The sequence below is a fragment of the Physella acuta genome, unplaced genomic scaffold, assembly GCF_028476545.2.
Source record: "Physella acuta isolate Inbredline_101_S28 unplaced genomic scaffold, ASM2847654v3 ptg000200l, whole genome shotgun sequence".
Classification (NCBI taxonomy): Eukaryota; Metazoa; Mollusca; class Gastropoda; family Physidae; genus Physella; species Physella acuta.
The window spans coordinates 1,658,332-1,680,809 of NW_026731719.1; the positions used below are offsets into that span (position 1 = coordinate 1,658,332).

A 22,478-nucleotide genomic window follows, 5' to 3' on the forward strand; every position below is an offset into this window, starting at 1 on the left:
GCCCCTGCGGTCAAGTTTGGGAGTATTAGGGCACACGGATGTTAACCTAGGAAATCTTAAGTAAATAATAAGTTCATTCCAGGGCTAGACAGCGAGCCTGTGGCCATAGGTGTCCTTTTGCTCACACAATAATACTGAACTCAAGTTGTGGAAATGAAAGACTCTGGGCATAGAGATTGGAGTTACTTAATTTCAGGCACCCTCATTTGGTGCATTTCAACTCTTTTATTTTGCAAAATCCTCAGTTGATGCACATCATCCCTTTGATTAGCAAAACCCATCTCAGTGCATCTGATCCCATTTGATTTTCTAAAACCCTCATTTGATGCACCTAAACTCTTTAAACCCTTATAGTTGGTGCACCTTGGCCCTTTGATACATGAAACACTTTTAAAATCTTTTTATCAAAGGGGTTGTTAAAAAATAATAATAATAAGGGGCGGAAGGTGGGTTTGATAAAATAATGGACATAACTTCTAAAAAATTCATAACAAAGAGACTTAGAAATATGACAATTCTCTACCCAATTGAGTTGCTTCTTTCTGTTACTACTTCAATTTAGTTTACTTCGTCATTTCTCTAGTTAAAAAGAAACAACCAAGAACTATGAGGTATAGTAGTCAATAGTAGTTGGCACTTTAATTCTGAGGCAGTTTTCTGATTTGTTACAATAAAAAAATATATTATATTGCCTTTCTCAATATCTTAGAACACAAAAAATATCTCCTTTAAAACAATCTACAAAAGATCAATGATATTTTTATTTCAATATATATGATTTCAAAAGGTAATTGCAATTATTAAAACTATTATTGATCTAAAATATAAATATGAATTTTTCATATAATTAAATGCTATCCAACAACAAAACTGTCAGAATTCTTGACATCTGTAATGCTTCTTACTCTCAGCCGAGACATCAGTTGTGGCAAACTAACATCATCTACAGACTTAAACATGACCTTCACGGTTGAGGTAAACATTGGAAAACCATTATCCGAAAACAAACCAAGAACATCAGATGAAATCCATACATACAAAGCTATAACATCACTTGTGACTTCAATTTCAAATGTGTTATTACCCAGCTTAACAACAGTGGAGATCTGAAAAAAAGGCAAGTAAAGAAATGTAGTTATGGCAATGTGAAGTATACAGTACAATTTGGCATGCAAAATCAGTTTTTAAAATTTTTTACACGTATGAAAAAACCTAATATTAGTAATATTTGCTAAAATTTTACAATAATTTCTACTAAAGTATGGCATTATTATTTTCAAATACAAGTCTAAGTTTGGATGGCATTAACAAAGTGTAAAAGTGCTTGAATTAAATTAAAAAAAAATGATTTAGAAACTTTAACAGAAGAGATTTGATCCCATTGAATTAAAAAAAAAAAAACACCTTTTTATAAGTTTGCTACATTTGGACTGTATTCAAATTTTAAAGCTGGTAGTAAAATGTCTACATTTTTAAAAAAAATCATGATCATGCTCATCTTAATCAACAAAGAGTTTGATACCTTAACATTAGCAGGAGGAAGAACTGAATCTTTGGGATATGTCAGAGCAAACCACGAGGAAGATTTCTGAACCCCGCTGGTGTCTGTGGCAGTGAGAGTAAGGATACATTTCTGTTTAGCTGGGCACCCAGACTCAGAAATTATGTCAGAGACTTTCTTAGTGAACACGGATTCTGCTGTTGTTTTTAGCTGTTGGTAAATCAGGAAAAGAAAATTAAAATTCCGTTTAGACAGATATACTTAAATTAAAAAACAACATTTATTCAGAAAAAGGTAAAGTGACATGAAATAAATTTATAGAGACTGTATTTGTAATGACCTTTGATAAACATATCTTATTTTAGTATTTCCATTAGACAATGAAATATAAAATTATTTAACTCATATATTCAGTTCTAGATTCTAGTTGATGGGTATGATTGGCTCACATTATAATTGACACTCCAGGAGTGGAGAGACTGGAAACTAGTGTATTGATAGAGGTCAATTTTCAAATTGCCGGTCGTCATTCGCAGGGCATTCTGTATAATTCTATTTGATTCTTGCACTGGCACATTGATACCACTAAAATCCTTCTGATCCATGATTGGTTTAAAGTATAGTGCACCTAAAGAAATAATTTTAAAAATACATTACCTTGTACAAGCTGAAAAAGTTAAATTAAGTATTGCGTGAAGAATAATTGTTATTCTATAAGTTAAAGTTATTTTTATGTTATAATGTATCTGATTACTTTTTTGTTGTAAAATAAGCAAAGAATACTTAAGATCCAAAAAGATTCTTTTCCTCAGTGTTTTAAATAATATCTTGTAGTTATTGGTTTCCTAAATATCATGAAGAATAAAACCTTATGGTAAGCTGATTTACCTGAGAGGGGATCCCTTGCATCCTGCACAGGTAACTCATCAATGACGATGTACACATCAAGTGTGTCATCGTCCAGGTAGTAGGGAGAAATGAGATGTTTGGCAAAGAAAGATTTGGCAAAGTAGTGCAGCATCTTCCAGGATCCATCATAACCTGATGTTCATGCCAAGAAGTTGTTTGTTAAATTCTAATTACATCCAAGTTAATGAAAATGTTAGTATCAACATCTAGTGAAGAAATTTTGATAGTTCCACAACACTAATATATATTACAAATATGAATAAATGTAATGCTAACCAAAGAAGCCCATGTTGGAGTGTGCCAAATATTATTGAGCTGCCAGTACAAAGCCCCCACCCTTAAATGTGACTCACCAATTGAAGCCCATGTAGGAGCCTGCCATATATCATTGAGCTGCCAGTACAAAGCCCCCACCCTGTGACTCACCAATAGAAGCCCATGTAGGAGCCTGCCATATATCATTGAGCTGCCAGTACAAAGCCCCCACCCTTAATTGTGACTCACCAATAGAAGCCCATGTAGGAGCCTGCCATATATCATTGAGCTGCCAGTACAAAGCCCCCACCCTGTGACTCACCAATAGAAGCCCATGTAGGAGCCTGCCATATATCATTGAGCTGCCAGTACAAAGCCCCCATGGTTAACCCTCTACCATCTGACAGGAGCTGTGACTGGTGACGTCTGTAATGTTCTGTCTGGGTGCGGATTGACATGGCCTGGTTGATCTGGGAGTAAGTTAGTTTAGATTAATTTAAATGTCTGCCCGTATTTTAACTTATAGCAACGTATGTTTGATAATTGCCATCAATTGATCTAATAACATAAATAAAATTAACATTTGTTTGACCTGAGTTAAATAAATAAAGTCAATAAACTTTTGCTTTTCATCTAGTGATGTTGGTAACTTTATGTGTAGAGCTACTTCTGCTGCCATTTCTGTATTACCTAATTTTGAAACATGAAAATAACATCAATTATGGAGGTAACTGTATCTAATATCACCCTAGAAATTGGTTTCCATTAAGCAACCTCACAGCTTCTATATATTATTTCATTAACATTAGACAGCAAGTAAAATTTAGTTTGAATGAAACAAAAATTATCTTTTATTTAAAAAAAAATTATTTATGTGAGAAGAATTATTAAATAATTAAAAAAGAGTCTTGCGTCAGGAAAACAGTGCTCACCTCCACCATGGTGCTGTCTATGGTTCACCATGTCTGAGTTCATGGCAAAGTCTGAATACGTGAACACACTGGCAAGGCTCTCATTGTTACACCAGGCTTGCACACCAAACTCAGACGCCATACGGGGTACTTTAAACCCTTTTACATTCCACTGGTCAACAGAGTAGTCATAAAAGTGAACTGAAACATCAAGAAAATTTACCAGCTCCATTGTAAAATTAAGAAAACAAAATTAACTTAATTTTAACAGATTAATTAAAAATACTTTTGTCAACTTTAAATAAAAATGTAATAATTTTTACATTGAATTTTGTTTAAATAATTGGAAGTAAAAATGAATTTAAAAATACTGTGCATCGCCCAATCAAATTTGATTTTCCAGTGTTTATAACCTGTGTCTGCCTCAATTCATTTAATAAAATCAAACGCAAAAATTATTTAAGAATATTTGCGAGGAGAATTATCAATCAATTATTGATTAATTTAAACAGTGTAATTAGACAAAGACTTACCATCTCCATACAACTCACTCCCAGGATCTTGAGCAACGTAACCTTCCTTCTCTGTCTCTTTCCCATCTGATGGACTTGACGTAAGGTACACTCGACTTGGGTCTTCTGCTTCAACTGACAAAATAAAAGAGGATTGTGCTATTTCAATGTTCTGTATATATGTTAGATTAAAAATCTTGAAACTGAACTGATACAGATCTAATTGCAAGAAATGTATTGACTATAAATAAACCTAAAAAATGGCATGCTATTTTAAGTTTAAATACTCACTTAAAGGCTTCATTGTGGAAACATATAATTTTACATAATCTTCATAGTACAAAGTGTAATTCTTTATCCCAAACCAGTTTTGTCTTAATCCAGCCTCATTTTCATTGTTGCCAGCCCATACAAGAATTGAAGGGTGAGATTTGAGTCTCCATAACTAAAACAGACAAGCAACAGAATCTTGGAATTAATGCCAAAAACATATATAATTTAAAAATCAACAACAACAAAACATTAGTTAATTAGATACTGGGACAGTACTGGACATGCTTAACCAGTGTAATATAGTTTCCCCATGACAAAAAGACACCAGTTTTACCAGTTTAAAAAAAAAAGTAAACCTGTTGCTTTATTTCAGTGGAGACAGAGTTGAGAAAACTTTGGTAGGTGGGGTACAATGCTACACTAAACATGAAGTCTTGCCAGATCATGATGCCCAGCTGGTCACACAGTTGGTAGAACTCATCTGATTCATACACCTGTTCATTAAAAGAATGATAATGGTAATAGCTTTGACAGTTACTCGTCTGTGTTTGCACCCAGTGTTTCTTCCAGACTTATTTCTTCGGGGGGGGGCACTTGAAATCTTTGGGGGGGCGGTAAACTTTCTTCGGGGGGGGGGGGGGGGCGGACACTGTTAAAAGTATATATTTTCTATATAAATTATATAAATTTCGTTCGGGGGGGGGGGGTGGTAAAATTTTTTCGCCCCCCCCCCCCCCCCCCGAAGAGATGCCTGGAAGAAACTCTGTTTGCACCTAAAACAATTTGTTTTGATCTAGCTTGAATTTTAAATTTTTTTTTAAAGTTCTCTCTTTTCATTACATTTGAAATAGATATGAATATTTAAGAATAATTTTTAAAATTAGATCTATCTCAGATGTAAATACAGATAGCTATATGATGTGTGAGTCAACATTTTAGGATCTTTAGAGACTGAGAAATTTTAAAGGGCCTACTGATTAATTAAATAACAAGTAGATATCACATCCTACATCTATACTAGTTATTTTTAAAATTGCCAAGGTTCACATAAGTTCTATTTTAGTGGGGATTGTATTCCATTTGCAAATCACATATTATGTAGTAGTAAAAGTAAATTGTAACAAATATAAGGAACAACCTACCCCACCACCCCAGACCCGCATAGCATTAGTGCTAACATTAGCTGCTGAATGCAATAAATGGGACAGCTGCTGTGGAGTTATCCTCTCCTGGAAGCTGTCAGCCGGGATCCAGTTACTTCCCTTTAAGAAGATAGGGACACCATTGACTTTGTAGTAGAATGTTAAACCTGTTGATACACACATATGGTTTAATCACTGTTAACAAATCACGTTTAACAAATCACTGTTAAAAAATCACTGTTAACAAATCACTGTTAACAAATCACTGTTAACAAATCACATTTAAAAAATCACTGTTAACAAATCACTGTTAACAAATCACATTTAAAAAATCACTGTTAACAAATCACTGTTAACAAATCACTGTTACCATGCAGCTTGTGCTAATGAAATTGCCATGAACTGTGGCTGCTACTAAAAAATGGGCTGTCCTAACCTGGCTGAGTGACGTTATATACTGGATCCTGCACCAGTTCCACTGTCCTGAACCCAATCCGAATGGATTTCTGGGATGTGTCCACTGATGTATTCAAATTGACCACCAAGTCAAAGAGAGGCTGACTGCCATAGCCATTGGGCCACCACAATGGCACTGAGGTGCCCTGGGTTATGTTTAAGGTAGAAAAATATTTTGAGTAGTGTTAACATTGTATTTGTCATTTACCATACCTGCAGTTTCAGTTCTATTGAAATGTTTATTCTGATGTGTTTATAATAATAAAATGGGCTTTATAGACAGCAAACATTATTACAGGAGGCACAAAGACAGATTTATGAAGCTTCTATTAACAATGAACAGCATTATGTTTGTATCACTTTAAATAGTTTATATGATCAATGTATATATAAATCGTTACATAATATAAATATTAGTTGGGTGGGGGGGGGGTACTTGTAAATCAACAGTTGTAAATTGCCAACAGAAGAAGTTGTATGCAAACAGTTAATTTAGGACGACAAAATCACCAATGTACAACTGGTATTTCAACGATAAAATTACCAACTTACAACGGGTACTCCAATGACAAATTTAAAGGTGTTTGCAGTAGTTGAGATGACAACAGCCTTTGTGTAAGTGATATTTAACTCTGGGAGTTCCGCACTCAGCCGGCCTGTCACAAACCCAATAGAATCTGTACTATCAAACTCCACCTCAACTGCAATCTGCCACTGATCATTGACTGGGTAAAAAAAGGGTTTAGTATGACATGAGTGCATCAAATCTTAAACCTGGCATAACTTGATTGTGTAGTTGAGGTACAGAAAACAATTAAATAAACTGTTGCAGCTTCTATATTAGAATCTTTATATTTCTTTACTTCTGCCCTCTACCTATTTTTACACACATTTGCTTTCTACTAATTTAGCTCACACATTTTACGCAATGCTAAAGCAAAAATTAAGTGGTAATTATTGTCAAATAAAATATCATTTAACGGGATAGCGAGGCTTAGCAGTAGAGAGCTAGACTGCTAACCCATAAGTCTCGAGTTTGAATCATGGTTCAAGTCAGTAGATCGTACCTGAGTCCTCTCAGCTCTAATAGGCACCTAACTCACTATAGGGAAAGTAAAGGCAACTGGGCATAGTGCTGACCACACTATCTCTTTATTTGCCGAGGTCACAGAAACAGATGAGCACAACTTCACTTGCCCTGTTGAGCGTCAGGTTTGGAAGGGGAACTTTTCTTTTTTTTTTTTAAATTTCATTTCAGTAGAATTTGTGTACGAAATTTTTAAACTCATTAATTTAAAATTCCTTTTAAAAACTTTATTACTTTAATGATAAGCTTGAAACAGGGAGGTAATTCTTGCATCTCCTATAAATAGAGTTTGGTAACTGCAAAGACTGAGAGCTAGATCTAGTGTTTGGATTGGTTTAGCTATCATTACCAAAGTCCTATTGATATTATTTCATTGCCTCTGGTTTTGTGGGGTATAGCTTTTTACCTTTGGTGACAACTGCAGTCAAATCTCTAATGATAGCACTGCTAAAGGAATCTATGTAGATAGGCTTCCTGTCAGAAATAATCAGTGTTATTTTCACTTTATTGCATCTAATTATAAACCAAAACAAATAAAAATAAGAACATTACATAGACTCATATGCTTCTGAGGTTAAGATTAAAGTAAAAACAATAACCAATATTTTGTAATGGCTTAGAAAAGCAACCTATTGAAACTAGTGAAGCGATCATGTTTAATAAAAGATAAAGCTTAAATATTTCAAGTTAAGTTTTAAAAGATCTATATGATTAATAATGTCAGTTCAAAAGATTAAAAAAAAAATACAAGCTCACAAAGTTTGAAGATATATTTAAGACAGCAAGATAACAAAACCAGATACATGCTTTCATCTGTTCAGATAAGTTAGTATAATTTACACCAGTCTTGAGTTTAAGTTAGATATGATATCAGTTTCATGGCCAAAGTTTCAGGTCATTTCTTCTTAATGTCTGGGTTTATGAAAACTGCAGTCAAATTTATAGTTAAGTACTAGTCATGAGATAAAGGCTCACATATACACTTTTTCTCAATTAATTAGTAGACTTTATAATTGTTTATAAAACAAATTGGTCAAAGTATGCGACAAAATACAATAAAAATATAATATTATAAATAAGGTAATAAAGATATAATATAAAATAATAATAAAAATAAATATGATAAAACAATACTGACTTGGTGTTGACTTTATTAACTCACCAAACTATTTCAGTCAACTCACCACACTATTTCAGTCAACTCACCAAACTATTTCAGTCAACTCACCACATTATTTCAGTCAACTCACCACACTATTTCAGTCAACTCACCACACTATTTCAGTCAACTCACCAAACACCTTGAGTTGGAAATGAAGGTCCCCAGTCCCAGCTGAAAGAGCACTGCTCTTTGCGGATCTGGTTCACATGACACTCGCCATTCTGTACAGCCTGAGGACATTCTGGGGGAACAACATAGTTGGAGTTGTTGGCCCTGGCTTTTGCTTCATTCACTGCTGAATTAAAGTTGATAATGATTTTGTTACTTCCAGCCTGAAAATAAAAAAAAATTGGGAACTATCTGTCATTCCACCTCATGCAGATTATACCTTGTCACCCAGTACAGGTATCAATTCACCCAGTACAGGTATCAGCTTTATCCAGTACAGGTATCAGCTTCACCCAGTACAGGTATCAGCTTCAGTCAGTACAGGTATCAGCTTCACCCAGTACAGGTATCAGCTTCACCCAGTACAGGTATCAGCTTCAGCCAGTACAGGTATCAGCTTCAGTTAGTACAGGTATCAGCTTCAGTTAGTACAGGTATCAGCTTCAGTTAGTACAGATATCAGCTTCAACCAGTACAGGTATCAGCTTTATCCAGTACAGGTATCAGCTTTATCCAGTACAGGTATCAGCTTCAGTCAGTACAGGTATCAGCTTCACCCAGTACAGGTATCAGCTTCACCCAGTACAGGTATCAGCTTCAGTCAGTACAGGTATCAGCTTCACCCAGTACAGGTATCAGCTTTATCCAGTACAGGTATCAGCTTCAGTCAGTACAGGTATCAGCTTCACCCAGTACAGGTATCAGCTTCACCCAGTACAGGTATCAGCTTCAACCAGTACAGGTATCAGCTTCACCCAGTACAGGTATCAGCTTCAGTCAGTACAGGTATCAGCTTCACCCAGTACAGGTATCAGCTTCACCCAGTACAGGTATCAGCTTCACCCAGTACAGGTATCAGCTTCACACAGTACAGGTATCAGCTTCACCCAGTACAGGTATCAGCTTCAGTCAGTACAGGTATCAGCTTCACCCAGTACAGGTATCAGCTTCACCCAGTACAGGTATCAGCTTCAGCCAGTACAGGTATCAGCTTCACCCAGTACAGGTATCAGCTTCACCCAGTACAGGTATCAGCTTTATCCAGTACAGGTATCAGCTTCAACCAGTACAGGTATCAGCTTTATCCAGTACAGGTATCAGCTTCAGTTAGTACAGGTATCAGCTTCAGTTAGTACAGGTATCAGCTTCATCCAGTACAGGTATCAGCTTCAGTTAGTACAGATATCAGCTTCAACCAGTACAGGTATCAGCTTTATCCAGTACAGGTATCAGCTTCACCCAGTACAGGTATCAGCTTCAACCAGTACAGGTATCAGCTTCACCCAGTACAGGTATCAGCTTCAACCAGTACAGGTATCAGCTTTATCCAGTACAGGTATCAGCTTCAACAAGTACAGGTATCAGCTTCACCCAGTACAGGTATCAGCTTCACCCAGTGAAGCCAGGCTATAAGATAGAATGTAAAATTACAATATTTTTACCTTCAACACTCCAGTGATGTCGTAGACGTATCTGACAAACATATTTTCTGCTGCCCCGACAGACTGGCCGTTAAGTTCAACAGTTGCTATGGTGTCTAGCCCCTCAGCCACAAGAACTACCCGTGCTGCATTAGCAACATCATCAGCAACTGGAACATTTGGAAGGGGAGAAAATACTTTGAAAGGTCACAATACAACATACATATGTTTATGCATTTAAAGGCCTACTCACATAGATCTATATGCATAACATATAGGATTACATTTGTATGCATGCATGTAGTGCCCTTGTATGCATGTATTTGTAAGTATGAGACAAACCAAACTGAAATGCAATGCCAAGGTATTTTCACCTTCCAGATACCTGGGAGTCTTATACCTATTCATATCAGTGTTTCTTACAGACTTTTTATCCATGGGATGCACTTTAAACTTTTTTGGGGAGTGGGCTACGATTTCCGGGAGTGGTGGTGGTGGGGGGGGGGGGGGGGCTGGTAAAAGAATACGAAGTGTCTACTCGGAATAAGATTTTTCTGCAAAAGATAGTTCTGCACATGCGCAATGACCTATGGCTAGGGTTAGGGCTAGAATGAGGGTTAGGGGTAGGATTAGGGATAGGGTTAGGGATAGGATTAGGGCTAGGGTTAGGATTAGGGCTAGGGTTAGGATTAGGGATAGGATTAGGGATAGGGTTAAGGATAGGATTAGGGTTGGTATTAGGGTTCTGCGGTTGTAAACACACGCATGCGCAGTACCATCGAAAACTTCGCCGCTAAGGCAAGTCGTAGTTTCTCTCCATTGCGCATGCGTATCGCATGCGTATCTTATTCCGACTAGTATCGGCCAAAAGAATATACTTTCTATATAAATTCTATTTCGTTGGAGGGGGGGGGGGGGAGGGGGGGGGGGTAGACGAAGAGATGCCTGGAAGAAACTCTGATTGATATAGTTACAGCTGGTGGACCAATGACTTCCTACAGGCTAATCAGCAAAATTACTAAACTCTTACTCTTTGATAACTCATTAATAAGTTGCAGGAGTAGGCCAAATGATATATATTATATAATCAGCAGAAGCAGTTTACCATACCATTGTGAATCATTGGGTGAAGCAAACCTAGTGTGGGGTTGAACACAGATTACCCACTATTCTTGTAGGATCCTGTGACTCACCTGTAAACTGGTGCACATAGGTCCAGTCTGTACGACCCACCCATGCCAGCTTGACGTCATTGTCCCGATACAGGGGGTCAGGTATGATGCCAGCCCTGAGCAGGTCAGTGTGGACGGAACCTGGAACTCGACCTGTCGTTAGGAAACCTGGAAACAGGGTTTTAAATGTAATCATAAGACATTTTACATCTAGCCAAATGTAGTATATAACCTAGATTCTAGTAGGTTATATACTACTAGATTTATATTGTAATATAAAATGGGTGCAGCTGGAGTTTATTAAATACTAGATCTAGAGTCTAGTAAGTAGGGTATTCTGCCATATTTTAAATTACAAAATAAATTAAAAAATAGCCCGTTGGCGTATAAAAAACAGATAAACTCTACTTTATCTGCCTCATGTCATTGATCTCTATTTCCGAAGTGGTAACTTAATGTTGGCTATTTTATAAAAATCTTAACATAAGCAAATCATCATTTTAGCTGTTCTAAATATATAAAATATAAAATAACTAAGAAAAGAAAAATTCCAATGAATGAATGTAAAGATAACCTACTCGTATTGACTCGTGAATAAACAATCCAGTTGTCTCCCGTCAAATCAACTCTAGAAAATGCGGAGACCGAAGACAAGAAGAGAGTGAGAAAAACAACAAACAGTGTTTTCGCCATCATGGCTAGATCTATATAGTATAAATGATTCATCCATGTAACATCCACAGAAAGAAATTTTAATTTAAGTACAACAGAACCCGCAATAACAAGTTTCTTAATCAAAAGTTTCAGATAAAATAAAAAGCACTTAAAATATCGACCATAGTTTAATTAGTTTTCTTCACTTGAGGCAAGCGTTATCAAGAGAATCTACTAGATCTACTAGATTCTAGATCTAGAGATCTAGATTTAGATCTAAGTGATAAATAGGCACATTATGGCGAGGAGTAGTCTGTTTTAACCCTTATTATATGCCGTAGACGTGAACAGTGTTTCTTCCAGACTTTTTTCTCCGGGGGGGGGGGGGGGCACTTGAAATCTTCGGGGGGGGGGGCGGTAAACTTACTTCGGGGGGGGGGGGGCGGACACTGTTAAAAGTATATAGTTTCTATATAAATTATATACATTTCATTTCGTTCGGGGGGGGGGGGCGGTAAAAATTTTTCGGGGGGGGGGGGGGCTTTGTCCCCCCCCCCCCCGAAGAGATGCCTGGAAGAAACTCTGGACGTGAAACGTGTAGCACTCTTATTTTATATTATTCCCTCTTGGTTTCAGAAAGTAGACTTATATACTAAAATATGTAATTACCTCCCTTGTATAAAAATTCATGTTAGACGATCTCCCTTGTTCCAGAAGTATTTGTGGTTTATCTCCCTTCTTAAAAAAAAAGTTTCTCTAGTTTATTATCTTTGTCTAGACAGTATAATCATTTTGGCATGCCAGTAACCGCTGGTTCGCTGGTTCGAGGACACAGAAGTATTGCTGTAGACCTGACACATATCAATGTGTGGTTTAACCAACAGTACAGAGGACTTTAGAATTCAGCTTTGTTGGCATCTCTAGTTGAGCTAAGGCTGGTTACTAAAATATTATTTTACTGACATAGGTTTTTTTTCCATACAACTTAATTAAAAATACAACGCTGTTCATAGAATGTACTAGACAATTAAATACCCGACAGACAGTTACAGTTAAAAAATATAACAATTTTACCAAACTAAAATATTTGTTATAAAAATCTTTAATTCAAACAAAAGAATGTATGTCATGTTTACATTAACAGGATAACTAGGAAATCTTTTTAATGATCACAATAATTATCATGATTAATTAATTATTAATCATAACAATTTTACACACTGTAAATCTAATGGTATGTTAGTACTGATGATAAAAACATAAACAAATCACAGAAGCTGTAGAAGTTGAGAAATTCAAATTCATTTTTTCATTTGTTTTAACTTGATAATACTTGACCAAGAATGGGAAGTCTAGAGGCTACCAGCCTAGTATTATATTAGTGTCTGGGTTTAGATTATGATTTTTGTTTACAAGTTTGTTGACAAGTGATGTAATTGAGGCTGAACTATTACAGTAGCAGCTCATCTATACATCAACTGACTTCTACAGCAATATTATCAACATTATCATAATGGCTTGTATCAACATGAAAATTTGTATCTAAATGAAGGCCTCTATCCACATGAAGGCTTGTATCAGCATGAAGGTCTGTATCAGCATGAAGGTCTGTATCAGCATGAAGGTCTGTATCAGCATGAAGGTCTGTATCAGCATGAAGGTCTGTATCAGCATGAAGGTCTGTATCAGCATGAAGGTCTGTATCAGCATGAAGGTCTGTATCAGCATGAAGGTCTGTATCAGCATGAAGGTCTGTATCAGCATGAAGGTCTGTATCAGCATGAAGGTCTGTATCAACATGAAGGCTAGTGTCTACATCCATCAAGTTTCTCACATGCAACTCTCTTCTCAAACTGTCAGCGCTGACATCTGTCACTGTGTAAAAAAAAACAGCCGCTTCCTGTGTAAACATGGGGAATCCATTATCCGAGAAATATCCACGGGTGTTGTCTGTGGACAGCCAGACAAACAGGGCTACGGCAGTGCTGGTGAACTTGATCTGGAAAGTTGTGCTGTTTATCTTGTTTACATCAGTGATCTGTAGAGTAAACAGGTTACAGTTCAGCTGGTTGTAGGGTAAACAGTTTTAGTTTAGCTGGTTGTAGGGTAAACAGTTTTAGTTCAGCTGGTTGTAGGGTAAACAGGTTACAGTTCAGCTGGTTGTAGGGTAAACAGGTTACAGTTTTAGTTTAGCTGGTTGTAGGGTAAACAGGTTACAGTTTTAGTTCAGCTGGTTGTAGGGTAAACAGTTTTAGTTTAGCTGGTTGTAGGGTAAACAGTTTTAGTTCAGCTGGTTGTAGGGTAAACAGGTTACAGTTCAGCTGGTTGTAGGGTAAACAGGTTACAGTTTTAGTTTAGCTGGTTGTAGGGTAAACAGGTTACAGTTTTAGTTCAGCTGGTTGTAGGGTAAACAGTTTTAGTTTAGCTGGTTGTAGGGTAAACAGTTTTAGTTCAGCTGGTTGTAGGGTAAACAGGTTACAGTTCAGCTGGTTGTAGGGTAAACAGGTTACAGTTTTAGTTCAGCTGGTTGTAGGGTAAACAGGTTACAGTTTTAGCTGCTGGTTGTAGGGTAAACAGGTTACAGTTTTAGTTCAGCTGGTTATAGGGTAAACAGGTTACAGTTTTAGTTCAGCTGGTTGTAGGGTAAACAGGTTACAGTTTTAGTTCAGCCACAAGTGGTAGAATTAAAAGGTTAGGTGCTAGCTGATATTTTAGTTATTTTTAAGTTATGTAATTGCAAAATCTTTTTCTAATGGAGCAATTTAATTAACATAAAAAAACATTTTACATTTATTAATATTTCTCATTGAAGATTAAATAACCAATTTCACCTAGTAGACAAAAACATTTATATTTTCTTACCACAACGCTGGCAGACTCAAGGTTTGAATACTTGGGGTAAGACAGGGAAAACCAAGATACAGACAATTGTGCTCCAGTGTAATCTTTAGCAGTAAAAAACAAGATACAGCTTTCTTTGGCTGGGCACCCAGACTGAGTGAGAATTGTACTCAACTTTTCCCTGTAAACTGACTCAGCTGTTGTCTTTAACTGGTGACAGAATAAATAGTTGAAAATATTTAAAATCAATAATTAGTAGCTGAAAAAACTTTTGAAAATATTTAAATTTAATTAAAAAAATATATGACTTAGGCTAATATCTTGTTAATTTAATAATTTAAAAAGTTAGATTTAAAAATGGAAGTCAAACTGTTGAAGTCTTACAGTATATGAAATGTTCCAAGAATGCAGGGGCTGAAAGCTTGAGTATTGGTACACGTCTATTTGTAGGGATCCATTTGTTAAAGATTTCACTTTTTGTAGTCTGCTATAAATGTCTTGAGATCTGAGCTCCTTTAGTATGCCAGATTTTGGGTGATGCAAAGGCTTAAATGTCAAAAGACCTGCAAAAATGAAAATGAATAGTCACAGAAACTATAAAAAAGACATACATACAATATCATACTCCCAAACAAGATATTACCAAGCTTTTAAAAAGTTTAATGCTTATGAAAATTTTTTTGATAATGAGAATTTTTAAATTTCCTAGTATTTTAATAAAAAAATATTTTTCATTTGATTAAAAATTGTAAAAATTAAAATAGAATAATAGAAAATTAAAAAAATAAACAAAGAAAAACACCAATACAATATTATTTGCTAGATTCCTTGCTACATAGTATAGAACTAGAGGTAATGACACACTGTAAGATGAAAGATATAATCCAGGTATAATAACTATTTGAATAAGTAAACTGATTGTAGAAAGAATTATTTAAAAAAAAAATCACCATCAGATGACCTCCCCTCTTTGATTGGAATCTCATCAACTACAATGTAGACATCCAGTGTGTCATCAGTGAGGAAGTAAGGGGAGATAAGATGTTTGTTGAAAAATGATCTGGCATAGTAGTGCAACATCTTCCACTTGCCATCATAGTCTGGTAACAAAGACATCCATTTGATTAGAATTAGATTTTATAATATAGTCAAACTGGCACATTTTACAGCCAGTTCTATAAGGAAATCACCGAACCAGAAGGAGTTTAATTACATCCCATGCACAAACTACCTTCTAAAGGTCTGACTAATAAACATAATAACAAAAATAACAAATGATAATGATGAACAACCTCATGGCATACACTTAAAAGTTTCAAGAAGATTGGATAATTAATTAACAAAACTTTGATTATCAAAGCCCTTGGATGTGACTTACCAATAGAAGCCCATGTAGGAGCTGCCATATATCATTGAGCTGCCAGTACAAAGCCCCCACCCTGTGACTCACCAATAGAAGCCCATGTAGGAGCCTGCCATATATCATTGAGCTGCCAGTACAAAGCCCCCACCCTGTGACTCACCAATAGAAGCCCATGTAGGAGCCTGCCATATATCATTGAGCTGCCAGTACAAAGCCCCTTAAATGTGACTCACCAATAGAAGCCCATGTAGGAGCCTGCCATATGTCATTGAGCTGCCAGTACAAAGCCCCCATGGTTAACCCTCTACCATCTGACAGGAGCTGTGACTGATGACGTCTGTAATGTTCTGTCTGGGTGCGGATTGACATGGCTTGGTTGATCTGCTCACAGGAACAGGAAATATCTTTTTTGTTTCTTCAAAGATTTGCTTAAGATTCTATCCAATATATTCCTATCTATTCCAATCTATCCAACCTATTCCTATCTATCCAACCTATTCCTATCTATCCAACATATGCCTATCTATCCAATCTATTTCTATCTATCCAACATATTCCTATATCTATCCATCCTGTTTCTATCCATCCAATCTATTTCTATCTATCCAACATATTCCTATCTATCCAATCTATTTCTATCTATCCAACATATTCCTACCTATCCAATCTATTCCTATCTATCCAACCTATTCCTATCTATCCAATCTATTCTTATCTATCCAACCTATTCTTATATATCCAAAGATGAGTATACATTCCACTGAACCTTACAATCTCTTTTTTCTGTACCATGACAACCTACTGTTCCATCCCATGACAACCCATTATTTCATCTGTGCCATGACAACCCAATGTCCAACCTGTCCCATGACAACCCAATGTCCTACCTGTACCATGACAACCCAATGTCCAACCTGTCCCATGACAACCCAATGTCCTACCTGTCCCATGACAACCCACTGTTCTACCTGTACCATGACAACCCACTGTCCAACCTGTCCTATGACAACCCACTGTCCAACCTGTCCTATGACAACCCACTGTCCTACCTGTCCCATGACAACCCAATGTTCAACCTGTCCCATGACAACCCACTGTTCTACCTGTCCTATGACAACCCACTGTTCTACCTGTACCATCACAACCCACTGTCCTACCTGTCCCATGACAACCCAATGTTTTTGTCCTACCTGTCCCATGACAACCCACTGTCCTACCTGTCCTATGACAACCCAATGTTTTTGTCCTACCTGTCCCATGACAACCCACTGTTCTACCTGTCCTATGACAACCCACTGTTCTACCTGTACCATCACAACCCACTGTCCTACCTGTCCCATGACAACCCAATGTTTTTGTCCTACCTGTCCCATGACAACCCACTGTCCTACCTGTACCATGACAACCCAATGTTTTTGTCCTACCTGTCCCATGACAACCCACTGTCCTACCTGTCCCATGACAACCCAATGTTGTTGTCCTACCTGTCCCATGACAACCCACTGTCCTACCTGTCCCATGACAACCCACTGTCCTACCTGTCCCATGACAACCCACTGTCCTACCTGTCCCATGACAACCCAATGTTTTTGTCCTACCTGTCCCATGACAACCCACTGTCCTACCTGTACCATGACAACCCATTGTTCAACCTGTCCCATGACAACCCACTGTCCTACCTGTACCACCACAACCCACTGTCCTACCTGTCCCATGACAACCCAATGTTTTTGTCCTACCTGTCCCATGACAACCCACTGTCCAACCTGTCCTATGACAACCCACTGTCCTACCTGTCCCATGACAACCCACTGTCCTACCTGTGCCATGACAACCCACTGTCCTACCTGTGCCATGACAACCCACTGTCCTACCTGTCCCATGACAACCCACTGTCCTACCTGTCCCATGACAACCCACTGTCCTACCTGTCCCATGACAACCCACTGTCCTACCTGTCCCATGACAACCCACTGTCCTACCTGTCCCATGACAACCCAATGTTTTTGTCCTACCTGTCCCATGACAACCCACTGTCCTACCTGTACCATGACAACCCATTGTTCAACCTGTCCCATGACAACCCACTGTCCTACCTGTCCCATAACAACCCACTGTCCTACCTGTCCCATAACAACCCACTGTCCTACCTGTCCCATGACAACCCACTGTCCTACCTGTCCCATGACAACCCAATGTTTTTGTCCTACCTGTCCCATGACAACCCACTGTCCTACCTGTACCATGACAACCCATTGTTCAACCTGTCCCATGACAACCCACTGTCCTACCTGTCCCATGACAACCCAATGTCCTACCTGTCCCATGACAACCCACTGTACTACCTGCCCCATGACAACCCAATGTCCTACCTGTCCCATGACAACCCACTGTCCTACCTGTCCCATGACAACCCACTGTCCTACCTGTCCCATGACAACCCAATGTTTTTGTCCTACCTGTCCCATGACAACCCACTGTCCTACCTGTACCATGACAACCCAATGTTTTTGTCCTACCTGTCCCATGACAACCCACTGTCCTACCTGTCCCATGACAACCCAATGTTTTTGTCCTACCTGTCCCATGACAACCCACTGTCCTACCTGTCCCATGACAACCCAATGTTTTTGTCCTACCTGTCCCATGACAACCCACTGTCCTACCTGTCCCATGACAACCCACTGTCCTACCTGTCCCATGACAACCCACTGTCCTACCTGTCCCATGACAACCCAATGTTTTTGTCCTACCTGTCCCATGACAACCCACTGTCCTACCTGTACCATGACAACCCATTGTTCAACCTGTCCCATGACAACCCACTGTCCTACCTGTCCCATGACAACCCACTGTACTACCTGCCCCATGACAACCCAATGTCCTACCTGTCCCATGACAACCCACTGTCCTACCTGTCCCATGACAACCCAATGTTTTTGTCCTACCTGTCCCATGACAACCCACTGTCCTACCTGTCCCATGACAACCCATTGTTCAACCTGTCCCATGACAACCCACTGTCCTACCTGTCCCATGACAACCCAATGTCCTACCTGTACCATGACAACCCACTGTTCCACCCCATGACAACCCACTGTACCACCTGTACCATGACAACCCAATGTCCTACCTGTACCATGACAACCCACTGTCCTACCTGTCCCATGACAACCCACTGTCCTACCTGTCCCATGACAACCCAATGTCCTACCTGTCCCATAACAACCCACTGTCCCACCTGTCCCATGACAACCCAATCTTCCACCTGTACCTGGCTCTACTCACCTGACTTAGGTAAATAAAATCTGACATTTTCTTCTGTTCGTCTAAAGACGTTGGCAGCTTCAGGTGAGCTCCAATCTCAGCCCCCATTTCTTCATTACCTGGTGATCAAACAATTGGTACATTAGATACATGTAGCCTTCACAATTACATATTATTATGGTCACCAAATTCTTGACCAAACATGACCAGTACAACAAGGTAGGGCACACTTAAGCTTAACATGTAGCGTTCATAATAACATATGCTCTCCCAATAGATGTCAAGTATCTGATAAAGCTGGGATATCAAGAGATCTCAGTCTGAGCTCAATCTTAAAAGTTCTGGGTAAAAAGTTATGCAACTTAAATGAGTGGTCATTTCATTTGATGAGCCTGGTTTATGACAGGGTAGACTAGGTCATCAAAACTAGGTCATCAAAATGGGATTACATAGCAGCTTACATCTCATTGGAAGACAAAAAGTTGTTTTAAAAAATATATCTGACATTTTTTTTAACCTAGATGAGTCAAATATTGTAGTATTTTAGACATACAAAGTAAGATATAATTTTGAATGCTTCAATCTTAAAATGTTTAGCACAATAAAATATAAATGAACAAACTAGGTGGAGTAGCTCCAGACAAGTTTGCCAACCCATGCTCCACACTAAACAAGCATATGAGTTGAGATAAAAATACTTTGGGAGCGTGAGCTCATAGTGTGAAAAAACTGTTGGACAAGGTGTACTCATAGTGTGAAAAAACTGTTGGACAAGGTGTACTCATAGTGTGAAAAAACTGTTGGACTAGGTGTACTCATAGTGTGAAAAAACTGTTGGACTAGGTGTACTCATAGTGTGAAAAAACTGTTGGACTAGGTGTACTCATAGTGTGAAAAAACTGTTGGACTAGGTGTACTCATAGTGTGAAAAAACTGTTTGACAAGGTGTACTCATAGTGTGAAAAAGCCGTTGGACTAGGTGTACTCATGGTGTGAAAAAACTGTTGGACAAGGTGTACTCATGGTGTGAAAAAACTGTTGGACAAGGTGTAGTCATAGTGTGAAAAAGCTGTTGGACTAGGTGTACTCATAGTGTGAAAAAACTGTTGGACTATGTGTACTCATAGTGTGAAAAAACTGTTGGACAAGGTGTACTCAGAGTGTGAAAAAAGCCTTCAAGTAGGGCCTACCCATGGCATGATGCTGCCTATGTTTGACCATGTCTGAGTCCAAGACAAAATCAGACGGCAGGAGAACTTTGGCCAGAGTTTCATTGTTACACCAGGCTTGGATGCCGTACTCGGATGCCATCCGTGGCACCCGGAACCCCTGCCACATCCACTGGTCAAGAATGTAATCGTAGAAGTGAACTGTAAAAAAAAACAATTTTGATACTAAATCAATTTCATGGAGGCTATTTATTATTCAAACAAAAAGAAACTTAAATTTTAAGTGGGAAGATGTTAATCATTAATTAATGTGAAATTATAAAGAAATGCTTGTGTACGTACTGTCCCCGTACCGCTCACTGTCAGGGTCAAGAGCTACGTAACCTTCCTGGACACTCTCTTTACCATTAGATGGACTTGAGGTCAGATATTCTCTGCTGGGGTCCTCTTCATTCACTGGCCAGAGAAAATATATCTTCAGATTGGTGAACTCTTCAGTAGGAGAGTTAGGAAATTATTTGGTAACAGCTCATTGTAATACTGTATTGAAAATAGTAAGAACTTACCAATAGGTTCAGAGTTTCTTTTGCCCCCCCCCCCCCCCCGAACGAAATGAAATTTACATAATTTATATAGAAATACATACTTTTAACAGTGTCCGTCCCCCGAAGCAAGTCGAAACACTGGATGGGTTTGTATGGAGAATAGTTGAAGCCTAAACAGGTTTGTATGGAAAATTGGTAGGAGCCTAAAATAGGTTTATACGGAGAACAGCGGAAGCCTGCAAACAGGTTTGTATGGAGAGTGGTAAGCACTTACCAAAGGGTTTGATGGTCTTGACATACAGGTCGATGTAGTCATTGTAGTAGAGGGTGAAGTTCTTCTCCGTGTTGAACCAGTTCTGTCTCAGACCTTTCTCATTCTCGTTGTTGCCGGCCCACACGATGACAGATGGGTGGGACTTGAGCCTCCTCACCTGGGTAACAAGGTGCAAATATTTGTAACACAGAATCATCCTCAACGATTTACCATCTCAACTGATTTACTAGGTATTTTTAAAGATAATGTTTTAAATATACGATTCCTGAGTTCTAGTGTAAGTAGTTAGCAGATAAAAATATGAAGACAGAAAACTATATAATATATATAAATCAGCTGTAGGATTAGAAAAAAAAGGTTGAAATAAGGCTAAAACACCCCACCCTCCCCTGAGATGTAACAAACTGTATCATTTTAGTAGTGAGTTTTACTAACTTCAAACACCAGTCATCACTAGTAAGATTGCATGGGTTATTCTGTCTTAGTCATTAAACAAATGAGTGGGGTCAATAATTAACCAAATTAGGAGTGTCTGTATTTAATTAGGTATACCAAAACCTCCTACCTGTTGTCTAACTTCTGTGGCCACAGAGTTGAGAAAACTTTGGTAGGTCGGGTACAATGCTACACTAAACATGAAGTCTTGCCAGATCATGATGCCCAGCAGGTCACACAGTTGGTAGAACTCATCTGATTCATACACCTGACACAAGATTCAACAACACAGGTGGTAGAACTCATCTGATTCATACACCTGACACAACATTCAATAACACAGGTGGTAGAACTCATCTGATTCATACACCTGACACAACATTCAACAACACAGGTGGTAGAACTCATCTGATTCATACACCTGACACAACATTCAATAACACAGGTGGTAGAACTCATCTGATTCATACACCTGACACAACATTCAATAAGTTAACACAGGTGGTAGAACTCATCTGATTCATACACCTGACACAACATTCAATAAGTTAACACAGGTGTTAGAACTCATCTGATTCATACACCTGACACAACATTCAACAACACAGGTGGTAGAACTCATCTGATTCATACACCTGACACAACATTCAACAACACAGGTGGTAGAACTCATCTGATTCATACACCTGACACAACATTCAACAACACAGGTGGTAGAACTCATCTGATTCATACACCTGACACAACATTCAATAAGTTAACACAGGTGGTAGAACTCATCTGACTCATACACCTGACACAACATTCAACAACACAGGTGGTAGAACTCATCTGATTCATACACCTGACACAACATTCAATAAGTTAACACAGGTGGTAGAACTCATCTGATTCATACACCTGACACAACATTCAACAACACAGGTGGTAGAACTCATCTGATTCATGCACCTGACACAAC

General features: G+C 38.2%; 1 protein-coding gene across 1 annotated transcript in view; it reads right to left on the bottom strand.

The window, feature by feature from the left end:
* Positions 1 to 741: 741 nt before the first annotated feature.
* The window catches only part of LOC131937141 (beta-mannosidase), a 28,627-nt gene continuing 6,890 nt past the window's right edge, over positions 742 to 22,478 (bottom strand). The window contains exons 9-18 of the mRNA XM_059294333.1: positions 21,648 to 21,785; positions 21,083 to 21,239; positions 20,606 to 20,719; positions 20,285 to 20,464; positions 19,116 to 19,213; positions 16,061 to 16,208; positions 2,390 to 2,542; positions 1,951 to 2,129; positions 1,523 to 1,711; positions 742 to 1,106 (exon numbers count right to left, since the gene is read on the bottom strand). Of these exons, the coding sequence (XP_059150316.1) occupies positions 855 to 1,106; positions 1,523 to 1,711; positions 1,951 to 2,129; positions 2,390 to 2,542; positions 16,061 to 16,208; positions 19,116 to 19,213; positions 20,285 to 20,464; positions 20,606 to 20,719; positions 21,083 to 21,239; positions 21,648 to 21,785 (1,608 nt within the window). The 3' untranslated portion in view covers positions 742 to 854. The remainder of the gene's footprint in view (positions 1,107 to 1,522; positions 1,712 to 1,950; positions 2,130 to 2,389; positions 2,543 to 16,060; positions 16,209 to 19,115; positions 19,214 to 20,284; positions 20,465 to 20,605; positions 20,720 to 21,082; positions 21,240 to 21,647; positions 21,786 to 22,478) is intronic.